This window comes from Eumetopias jubatus, unplaced genomic scaffold (genome assembly GCF_037043125.1).
Source record: "Eumetopias jubatus isolate StellerSeaLion01/CBP00866 unplaced genomic scaffold, mEumJub1_p1.0 scaffold_14, whole genome shotgun sequence".
Lineage (NCBI taxonomy): Eukaryota > Metazoa > Chordata > Mammalia > Carnivora > Otariidae > Eumetopias > Eumetopias jubatus.
This window is the reverse complement of record NW_028274820.1, coordinates 19,249,228-19,261,684: the sequence shown is the minus strand read 5'-3', so window position 1 is coordinate 19,261,684 and position 12,457 is coordinate 19,249,228. Positions and strand designations below refer to the sequence as shown.

The 12,457-nt window shown below is 35.1% G+C and overlaps 1 protein-coding gene across 1 annotated transcript in view; it reads right to left on the bottom strand.

Moving 5' to 3' along the window:
• COG5 (component of oligomeric golgi complex 5) overlaps positions 1–12,457 on the bottom strand; it is a 310,052-nt gene that overhangs the window by 50,683 nt on the left and 246,912 nt on the right. Inside the window, exons 13-14 of the mRNA XM_088018413.1 lie at positions 11,428–11,589; positions 9,397–9,496 (exon numbers count right to left, since the gene is read on the bottom strand). Coding sequence (XP_087874539.1) covers positions 9,397–9,496; positions 11,428–11,589 — 262 coding nt within the window. The remainder of the gene's footprint in view (positions 1–9,396; positions 9,497–11,427; positions 11,590–12,457) is intronic.

Below are 12,457 nucleotides of genomic sequence, written 5' to 3'. Positions count from 1 at the left end.
GATATTATGATTTTAAAAAAAGATTGTCCGTGGAGAAAAAAGATTTTCTTGATTCCTATTACAGAACACTTTCCATATACACCATTTTTTTAGATATGTCTCTGAAAATATTCTAAATTGGCACAACTTCCTACTAGTGAGTTGAGTAAAAGTTGCCCAAAAGTGTGCTATCTGCTTGATATCGAAAAGGATAATTAAAAAAAAAAATCAGTCTTCTAAGATGTAAATGAGTTCTTTTATATTCAAATGCAGCCAACTTCAGTTTGCATCCTAATTTTTAAAGGAAGTGTTATGTGTCTTTTCCTCTTCCTCTCTCTGATTATCCCAAGTGTCTGGGGGTTTTAGAGTAGCCCTTTCAAACATGCCTCCCTCCCCACCACTACCACCACTGTTCTCCAATTCGCAACCATATCAATGCTTATGGTTCAGAAATCCCATCACACTAGCACACTGCAGATCCAATTCCTGAGTGTGTTTTGGTTCCACTTACCAGGCCATCTCACCTCACATCACATTAGGCTGGTACTTACAGTAGCCCTCAGAGGCAAAGGTAGGTTTTCTTTCTATCTTATTTGTGAAGATGGCTAGATCTTTACTGTTAGGTGCATCTGTACGTCTGAGCGTGCTAGGTAGGAGGGTGCTCTGAGTGAATCAAAGCCTAACCTTGACTAAATGCTGACAATTTTCTCTCTTAAGAACATACTTCCACAGCGCTCACCATAGTGCTATGAATTGTGTAAGACTGTTGAATCACAAACCTGTACCTCTGAAACGAATAACACATTATATGTTAAAAAAAGGAGAAGATAGTAGGAAGGGAAAAATGAAGGGGGGTGGAAATCAGAGGGGGAGACAAACCATGAGAGACTATGGACTCTGAGAAACAAACTGAGAATTCTAGAGGGGAGGGGGGTGGGGGGATGGGTTAGCCTGGTGATGGGTATTAAAGAGGGCACCATATAGATCATATATATTGAATGGAGCACTGGGTGTTATACGCAAACAATGAATCATGGAACACTACATCAGAAACTAATGATGTAATGTATGGTGATTAACATAATAAAAATAAATAAAAAACAACAAAAAAACAAACAAAAAAACCCCCAAAAAACATACTTCCATAAAGTATAATTTTGAAGCATACATTAGGGAATTAAACTATATTCCAATACCCTAGAACAGGGATGAGAATAAAAGGTTTTTTGATCATTAATATGCTTGAAAAGAGGTAAAAGCTCTACAGTGTTGAGACTTCTAATTCCTCTCAAATGGACCAGGTAATTCAGACTAATCCTGTTAATGAGAATACCTTGAAAAAGTGAATATACGTAAAAAATCTTCATGGTATTGAAGTGCTAACATGGCAGTAAAAAGTTATGAGTCAAGATTCAATTGCCCAAATTTCTTTTCAAGTCTCTAACTACTACTTCTATTTCCTGGAGTTAGTATCTATCCTATTAATAGTTCAGAGACTGAAGAAACTCCACCTTCTGAAATTAAGTTAAAAATAAATAAAAGTATATTTTGTAACAAAAGAAATCATAGAAGAAGAAAAATATTTATTTGAATATTATATACTATAGTAATGAAAACAGGTTTAGGGCAATAAAGATTAGAAAATGTGATAAGGGGTCAAAATATATATCATCAAATGAAGTATACAGAAAAAGGCTCATGAGTTTTTTAAAGTAATATTAACATTAATTAAAATCATTAAGTGAATTATGATAGTAATAAATTTCTATCCTTTGGCTATGAAAGTGATATTAAATTCCATAAAAATTTAATACACATTTGGGAGAAGATATTTGCCAATTATGTGTCATAAGAGGTTAACATCCTGTATGTATTAAGAACTCATACAACCCAACAGCAAAAACCAAAAAATCCAATTAGAGATTACATCTGAATAGACAACCACAATGATATTATGACAGCTCATACCTAAGTGCCCATGAAGGGATGACTGGATAAAGAAAATGTGAGATATATGTACATATATATATGTGTATATATATATATATGTATATACATAAACATACTCATACATACATCACATATATACATGTATACATATATATATGCAATGGGATATTATTCAGCTATTAAAAGAAGAAGGAAATCCTGCCATTTGTGACAACATGCATGGAACTTAAGGGCATTATGCTAAGTAAAATATGCCAGACAGATAATCAATACTGCATGATATCACTTCTATCTGGAATATTTTAAAAAGAAGAACTCATAGATACAAAGAACAGATTGGTGATTGCTAGAGGCAGGGGGTAGGGGAAATGTGGGTGAAAATGGTCAAAAAATATAAAACTCTACTGTAAGATAAGTAAGTCATGGGAATATAACGTATAGCAGGGGACTATAGTTAACAATACTGTATTGTATACTGAAAATTGCTAAAAGAGTAAATCTTGAAAAGTTCTCACTACCAGAGGGGCGCCTGGCTGGCCCAGTTGGAGAAGCATGTGACTCTTGATCTTGGGGTCATGAGTTCAAGCCCCACACTGGGTGTAAAGATGACTTTAAGTAAACAAACAAACAAACTTAAAAAAAAAGTTCTCACCACAAGAAAAAAAATTAGGGGCACCCCGATGGTGCAGTTGGCAAGTACCCGACTCTTGGTTTCAGTTCAGGTAGTGATCTCAGGGTCACTGAGATCAAGCCCCATATCAGGCGGGGAGTCTATTTAAGTTTCTCTCTCTCTGCCCCCTCCCCCACTCGCTCTCTTAAAAAAAAAAAAAAAATCCTTTAAAAAAATTATGTTGTGCACCTAAAAATAATATAGCTGACTCTTGAACAACATGGGTTTGAACTGTGCAGGTCCACTTACACATGTATTTTTTCCAATAAATACAATACAGTATTATAAATATATCTTCTCTTCCCTATGATTTTCTTAATAACACTTTCTTCTCTCTAATTTACTATAAGAATATGGTATATGATTATTATATTATAACATACAAAATGTGTGTTAATTGACTGTTTAATGTGATTTGTAAGGATTCCAGTCAACAGTAGGCTCTTAGTTTTTAGGGAGTTATATGCAGATTTTCAACTCCCATTTTTTATAGCTCAAAAAAAATTACATACATATGTAAATAGATATTTTTGAAAATTTAACACATACAGACAGGATTCAAGTAGGGAGATTAAGGAATAAAAAGAAAAGTTCATGAACTCTCTTTTCTTGTTATTGCCATGTTTCTAATTTGGCTTTGTGACAGATGGCACAATTGGTCTGAATCCTTCATCCCTGTCTGCATCCCCATCCTTTGCAATTTAATAATGTACTGTGGTTGGGTTATTCTGGTGAGCCAGACTTTTGAGAATATTTTCTCTCATGTGCTTCTGCCTTCATCATGGGATTAAGCCCAAGAGAGCCTGCTGCAGGAGGAGAGATATGCAGAACAGAGCAGAGTATTTAACTGTGGTTGAAGTCAGCCTCCATCAGCAGCCAGCCTGCTGTGAGCAAACCCAACCAAGATAAGCAACCTAGCTGCCCTCCATCTGCCTGGAGAAGTATAAGCATTAAGTGCATGTTGTATGCCATTCAGGTGTTGTGGTTGTCTGTCGGGCAATGTTCTCATGGCAACAGATAACACAGACTTTGTAGGCTTTGGCCAACAACTTTGCAGTTCTTACTTTTTTTGAAAATACTGCCTAATGACAATAACCATTTTTTTTTATGTTCAGTTAACCAGCAGACAATAACCATTATTTGACATTTCTTTCTGTCTTCACTCTGGCCTACCGAATCTTAGACTAACATGACGATTAACTACTGACCTGGCACAGCCCACAGAAAATCAGGCTCTCACAAGTATGGGAAGCAAGTCAGAAAATGATCTCAAAGGAAAGAAGGAGTGATCCTAAAATAGTTCAATGCAAGAACGGAGGTTAGAAAGAGTGGAAGGCAGTCTAAGAATGAAGAGAGTAGGTAACCCAAAGGGCTCAGTGTATTTGTATTATAGCTAAAGTGCATTTGGGCTGAAGAATCTACTGACATGTTTCATATATTTACACTTAATATAAAAATTCAAGTGATTTCACATTTTAAAAAACCTTTTATTATTTTAATGTTAATAATATAGATTATTACCATATGATATTATATGGAGCAGTATCCAGGTAGATGACATTTATATCTGCATTAAATAATCTGTTTAAAACTAAAAAAGTTGAACCCATGTGTCTCTCTATCACCATTTAAATATCACACATGTAGGTTTTCTTCCACTATACGAATGTCAAGTCTCCAAATTGCTTAAGAAATTACACAAAGAATAAAGGGCATATTTACAAAGCTTAAAACAAAACAAAACAAAACAACAAAAACCCTACTGCCATCTAGTACGACCGACCTCATACACAGCTACTGACCTGCATTAAAGTTGAAACCTCCCTTTAAATGTCATTCCTATTATTGTTTCCATTTAAATGGTCTGCAACCTAATTAAATGCCAATCTACTTTCTCATGGTTTATAACATTTGACATTTACACCAAGATTCTAGATGTCATCCCCTGAAACCATCAGATAATAGTTATTGTTGGTAAATGTCCTCACAGTTTACCTTTTAAAAGGACTACTTATTAGTATATTTGCCTATAATTTTGACATCACAAATTCACAAGCCTATAAAGCTTTATAAAGGTACCACAATAACTCTTATATACTAATATTTTAATTTCATTTTCATATACAGAGCACAAGGAAAACATTGATTCAAACTTACGATAGCAAGGTCTAATGACATTTTCTTCTAAAGGTCACATTTCAGAACTATACGAACAAATTACCAATACATAACCATTAAATAATGTTTGTTCAGTTCAATCATAAAATATATATATCTGCAGGTATGTATTTTGAACATAAAATTCTACTTAGCAAATTATATATAACTTCACAACTCCTGTCAAAACAAGTGAATGAGAACTTTTAAATAAAGACAGTCTAAAAAACACTGATCTCTTGTTCACAAAAGGCCACCTAGGAGGCTGATATTCGCATTATACACTAGATTAAATACATACTAGAGGCGGTAAACCCTTACATATTAGAATTCAAGGTTAAATCCCTTCTTTTTCTAAACAAAACTACTAAACCATCTAAATATCTGCTATGCTCTGAATGTCTGTATCCTTCCCACTCATTCCACCCCCGAATTATACCTTGAAACCTAATGCCCAAGAAGATGGGGACTTTGGGAGGTGCTTAGGTCATGAAAGGGGAGCACTCCGAATGGGATTAGTGCCCTCATACAAGAGGCTTGAAAGAGTCCCCTTGCCCCCTGGCCTGGGAGGTCAGAGGGAGAAGACAGCCATCAGTGAGCTAGTGAAGGGCCCGCACCAGACACCGAACCTGCTGCTGCCCTGGTCTTGGACTCTGCAGGCTCCAGAACTGTGAGAAATACATCAATGCTGCTTATAAGTCACCCAGCTGGTATCATTTTGTTATGAACCAAGATACTATCCATTAAGGCCACAGAAGTTAAATAAGCTATAATACATCCATAAAATATATCATGCATGTATTAAAGTAGATTTAGATCTCTATCTCATGTTGTAAAGTAAACAAGTGAACAAGTAAATCACAAAAAAATCCTACTTTTCTCAAATAAAAAACAATGTTATTTGTGTTGAGGCACAATACAGTTTAAAGCATGGTCTAGAGTCAAACCTGAGTTTAAATGCTTAGTTTCAACACTTGCTAGCTAGCTTTCTACTGTCAGCAGTCTGTTTGGGGCATGCTATTAACTTTTCTTGGCCTCCATTTCCACCTTCTATAGTGGCAGATACGAATACTGCCATTTCATAGGGCTGTTGTGAAGTATGTGACATAAATGGCTTTGGCATCATCCAAGCCGCTATTACTGGTTAATAACTGTTGTTATTCTTATGGCCCCTACCTAACCTCAAGCAATGAATTCTCTGGTGCCATTTAAGAGAGAAAAGAACTTAAGAATTTGTCCCTATAGAGTTTTAGGTTTGTATGACATCTAATTTTGCTGATTAATAACAGAAAAGCCTTAGAAAAACACATGTGTAATGATAAAATTTCAGATTATTATAAGCATATACACGTACTACATACATATAATTTGTATGTTATACTCTACCAAATCCTAGAATACTAAAACAATGAGGGTAAAAAGAAATAACATTGCTTTTCTAAGCATGTGGAAGAATTTATCTAAATACACAGTGATTGAGATAACCACAAGAATGGTTCATAGAAGGGATCCACTTGAAAAATCCTTTGATGAGCTTATCTCCTGATAGGAATTAAAGCTATAGTTAAGTATACTAAAATGTTCTGATAGTCAACAAACTTGTACAACTGACCTTTAGGGAAATAAATTTAGGATTTTGAAAAGCTGTTCATTCTACATTTCAGGTTCTATATTTTCAAGTCCCCCTTTTGAAAACACGTTTGTCTTGAAAATTCTAGCCTTCCTTCATCTCGCTGCTTGAACATTCCATTAAGGATCTGATTTCTGTCACTTTCCAACCTTGTGGACTTAAATTTTTCATCTATAAAAAGAATCCTCCATTTATAGAAATATGTCATACCATATATCAAGTCAACATTTCCATTTACAGATAAACTAGTTATTCTACTTCAAATTCTGTTTCAAGTCTTTCTCCCACCAAAGACTTAATACTGGCTATTTTCCTCTAAATGTTTTCAGTGAAATAATTCTAAAAGAACAGGAATACAGCAAGATCAAAGAATAAAAGACGTCAAATTTAAAAACATAAAGAAGTAACAGAAATAGTATTAGCCCAAAATAAGAGATGTATACTAAAATGTTACTTAAGTCCTTAATCAATAATATATTTTAAAAATAAAGCATATGATGCTTTTTCTACTCTTAATGCTTAGGCTCTCTTTAGGCACTACAATCAAAGTTGAAAATGACTTTCTGGTTAGCCTTCAGCATTGTAAGTTTCGTTAAGTGTGAGTAATTTAGGTCACAGACTATCTGACCACCAGTATCAATTCAATCAAATGTTTGTTGATATATTTTAAATTTGTCAAAGCCTTTTACCATTAGTCTTTTTTTTTTTTAAGATTTTTATTTACTTGACAGAAAGCGAAAGCAAGCACAAGGGGGAGTGGCAGGCAGAGGGAGAGGGAGAAGCGGGAGCCCAGCAACGGGCTTGATCCCAGGACCCTGGGATCATGACCTGAACCAAAGGCAGATGCTTAACAGACTGAGCCACCCAGGTGCCCCTACCATTAATGTCTTAACTGAAGTCACACTTTACCATTACCACTGCCACCTCCTGCAGCAGAAAAGCAAAATATTTTTTTTGAGATTGGACCACTGGGCATTTATTTTTTTTTAATTTTCTTACGTTATGTAAATCACCATACATTACATCATTTGTTTTTGATGTAGTGTTCCATGATTCATTGTTTGCGTATAACACCCAGTGCTCCATTCAGTACTTGCGCTCTTTATTACCCATCACCAGGCTAACTCCTCCCCCCACCCCCCTCCCCTCTAGAACCCTCAGTTTGTTTCTCAGAGTCCACAGTCTCTCATGGTTCGTCTCCCCCTCCAATTTCCCCCCCTTCATTTTTCCCTTCCTACTTTTTTTTTTTTTTAAAGATTTTATTTATTTATTTGACAGAGAGAGACACAGTGAGAGAGGGAACACAAGCAGGGCGAGTGTGAGAAGGAGAAGCAGGCTTCCCAACGAGCAGGGAGCCCGATGTGGGGCTCGATCCCAGGACCCTGGGATCATGAACTGAGCCAAAGGCAGACGCTTAACGACTGAGCCACCCAGGTGCCCCTATCTTCTTCTTTTTTTTAACATATAATGTATTATTTGTTTCAGAAGTACAGATCTGTGATTCAACAGTCTTGCACAATTCACAGCGCTCACCGTAGCACATACCCTCCCCAATGTCCATCACCCAGCTACCCCATCCCTCCCACCCCCCACCACTCCAGCAATTCTCAGTTTGTTTCCTGAGATTAAGAATTCGTCATATCAGTGAGATCATATGATACATGTCTTTATTATGCTGAGTGAAAAAAGCAAAATATTTTCTATACATATGCTGGTTCTTCCTTATAATGTTGTTCTCAGGTGGGACTATCTAATGATTTTTTTCCTGACATTTGCAGTAATTACACTAGATTCTATTGGATATAATACTGAATTTTATTTGTAGCAATAAACCATGCTTTTAAAAGCAATGAACATCATAAGAAAAGCTTCTATTAAATAAGTTCGAGAGAAAAATTAGTCATCTAATTACCTACGAAGAGCTGCCATGGTCTGTATATAGGGCCAGTTTTCAATAAATGAAGTTTTAAAAAGCTGCTTCTAAATTGCTTGTCAAGGCTACCAGAACAACTGAATGGAAAACAGCACATTAACAGGCAAATAAAATGAGGCCATCCACTGGAACTGAAAGAAGCCACATGATATGACCGTTCCCACCAAGGATCATTTTATGCAAATTCCTTCAGTTCAATTTGTTACCAATCTACCCTAAAAATCATTCCAGAACCAACTAGAACTACTAGAATATAGGTAAAACCACATTACTTCATTTTATGATGTTTCATCTGGGAGCAGTCAGAGAGGCTAAAGTGAAAAACATGGTTGGTCACTCCTGTAAAGACAGTAGAGATTTTGGCACATGCCTTAAAATTCATCTAGCAGCACAGCTGAAAATAAACTAAAGCCCTGTTCTTTAGATTCAGTTAGCATACATACACACTATTTAAACATGTGTGCTTAACTTTAAAACATTAATACATAAAATTAGGATTATGATTCAGCTAATTATACATTATTTTAAATACAAATAATATTTCAAATAAAATTATTTTAGGGTTAAACTTCCATGTTCTAGGGTTAAAAGCTTCAAAAGTAAATCAACATTTTTTATCACAATTTTAAGCACTTCACTTCCTCTAGCCATTTTTAATAGTTCAAGTCAATTTCACAACAGGTAAACTGCATGAATGATAGATATCTAGGGTGAGTGGTCACAACACAGGGGAATTTTGATCAATCCGAGACAACTATATTTACGTGTGTGTGTGTGTGTGTGTGTGTGTGTGTGTGTGTGTGTGTATAAATTAGGCCATAAGGTGGTACAAGCATTTTTTTTTAAAGCCTTATAAAACCTTCCTACATTCTGAAAGTATAACAACGATAGGAGGGCCATTTTTTAAATAGATCTAACTTTTTGGGGGGTTCAAATTCATCAGAAAGTTTCAAAATTTCAATAAAGTAAAACCACCAGTAAATTAATATTCAGTCAATTCAATACTGATACTTATAGTCAAGTAGAATTAGCAATTTTAAACAAAATCACGAGCTCTAACAGAAGGGTATCACTTACAAGCTGCTCCGATTTTACACCATATAACTGGACGGTCTTTGCCACATTTTTTGACACGGCTAATGTGAGGTCTGCATCTACAGCAGCTACATTTAGTTCACTGCATAAAACAAAAACAGACTTTAATTATTAGCAACATAGTTCATCAACAAGGAAGAGAACAACATATAAACTTAAACCCAATAAGCAGTGTAGTGATTCTTATAGATTTCACTGATTGCTTCCAAGAATTGGTTGCATTGTTTAATTTTTCCTCCTAAATTCAGCATTAGGAAAAAGTGCTTTGAGATGGTTTGGTTAATGACCAGTTTCTCATTAATAAAAGCACGTCATGTGTGGGTTCAGGCTGTGATTAAGAGAGTAAATTGTGTTCAGATTTTTAAAGTAGCACTCTTGTTAATAGTGATAAGTGCAATTAGAGACATTGCATATCACAGACATCTGCAAGGAAATGACAGCTTTTGAATGGAAATGATGACCTTGGAAGGACATAGGCTAAAAATATAAATTACACATGATACATAAAGATGCTCAGTTTCTGTAGAAATTATGTCAATCCACGCTATTTTGTAGAGTAGCTTTTTAAATATATCAAAAGCATAACAAAAATTTAATTTGAAATTTTAAAATTTGGAGTCTTGAAGTATTTCTTTGCCACACTTATTTTCAACTTTAACATTGGATTGGTTGGGACTGCCAAAAAGAAAAAAAAAGTGTTTACAAAGACCATGGAAAAAATACTAGGAGTTAAAAACTGCAGAAAAACCCATACACAGGCAGAAAGCAGGAAAATTATTGTCTCTGAAGTAGCAAAATAAATCTTGGCACTTAACAGATTCTCTTTATGAAGAAAGTGAAGGACTTTGAAATAACACTGGTGCATACTGTCTGTGATAAAAATGCCCTTCATAAATAGTGAGACATAACTTTATTAATGCTCACTTTCAAATGCTACTGAATACTGGCAATAACTATGCTTCTTCAAGCTTCATGTTATATATGATTACAGTATTGCCAAGCTGCCCAGAAGAATGGGAAAGATGCCTCTTTAACATTTCCATAAATAGGTCAAAAGATCAAATTGCAAAAAAAAAAAAGGTCAAATTGAATACAAGATTGTTCTTGTCACTACTATACCCAACAGAAAACAGAGACATTATAGTAAAAAAATCTAGTCAGGACTTTGGTAAGTCACGATAATTATGGAAAGATTCAAGATCAAGATGTACGGCAATTTCAACACCATATAGGTATGTCTGCGGCTGGATATATGCTCCCAGACATTATATCTGTGGCTTCTCAGTCCTACGGCACATGCCTGCAAGTCACCAGCTTCAAATCCGCAGTCTAAAACAATCTAGACAGTTCTATACTTTGGTCCTCTATTGCCTAACTACTATTTTTATTTCTCAAAATGTTCATCTACAAATGTACAGACCTACTGTTATGACAACTTGTTAGCTGTGACAGGAACTGAGATAGTCTTAACTGCAAATTCATCTGGGCAAGTGTAAATGTCTAAGGCAACAGTATAATTACATTATCTGCAAGCATTCAGGTGGCACCTCTACAAGGATACCTTGCCTTTTGAGAGTTTTAAAAGCTGTCACATTCACTTAGAAAGCTCAAAATAGCAAACACAAGTAGGCTAATCAAGATTATAATCCTGTGTATGCCATTAAGTACTTTATGGATTTAAGATAATAAACACTAAGCTCTATGCTTTAACTTCTCAGTTCGTAAAACTATTTTTGTGCTTATTTTACTATATAATATTATTTACTATGGCATAAAAATTAGGTTTACTTTGCATCCTTGACAAGACACAGAATAATTATAAGCTATTTTTAGACTGTATTTAAAAGGTTTTATTAATTGGAATCTTAAGTACTTACTATATGTGTACTGATTCACTGCAAAACTCCTGATTTAATTGCAGGACTAATTACTTGAATAATTTGAAGTAAATTAAAACATCACTAACAAATGTGGCAAGCATTTTACAGCATGCCACTATATAAAAACACGTACCTTGCTATAGTTTTAATGATACCTTCAAGTTCATCTGCGGAAGGAGGATTGCGACCACCAGGGGGAAAAACCAAGTTGATAGGATCAAAGAGTCGAGATAAAGATTTTGATAAATAAGCAGCTTCATAGGGTTGCAGTGAGTCTTTCAAAGCCTTTTCTGGGCTGTGAGGGCAAAATTTATTAAAACTGAATTCAGATTATACAAAACTAAATGCTCTTGTATTGGGTTGTAAACACCTTTCTTAAAAAAACCTATCTTCTATATAAAACGTTTTTATGAACAAAAAGAAAAAATTCTGTTTAAAAATGTATATATTTACAAATACATTTCATAACTAAACATTTATTGAGAACTAAACATTTTTATTTATAAATAAGTCCTATGTATAAATGTAATATAATATATGCCAGCATCTACTGTAGTAAGTCTGTCATTTGAAACTAAAAGAATAACAATGTAAAATCTTACTAATTCTAATGGGGCTATGCCTTTGCTTAGGAAATCCAGTTTTCAGAGAGTATCAAAGCTTCACGAGAGCGCCAAGTGAGCAGAAACCTGCTCCACTGACTCGACTCTTTCCACCCACAGCCGCCATTTCTCACAGAGCTCCCCGAGAGGGAAGTGCACAGGGTCTAGGCTGTTATCAGCCTTCCAATGCCAAACCAACAGAATGGGGACAAATAAAAAGTGTTTCTGAAAGTGCTGCAATCACATAAATCCTCTCAATTGGAGTTCTAAGCTCATTTGTTTCACCATATTCTTCACAAACTGGAACTTAGCCTACTATACGCATCTTTCTTTCTTAATCTTCCCATGTCTCCAATTATTTGTATTTTCAGTTGGCAGTGCCACTCTTGGGTCTTCTATTTTTCCTTTGGCAATTACTGTCAAATGTCTACAACCATTATTTCCATCTGCTTTCTTATTCCTATAATTAACTCCATATCTCCTCACGTCCCTCCTGTTTATAATCCTTCTACCAGTCCTTCCATTGTCTTTTTTTTTTCTTAAACAAATCCCCCTTCAAAA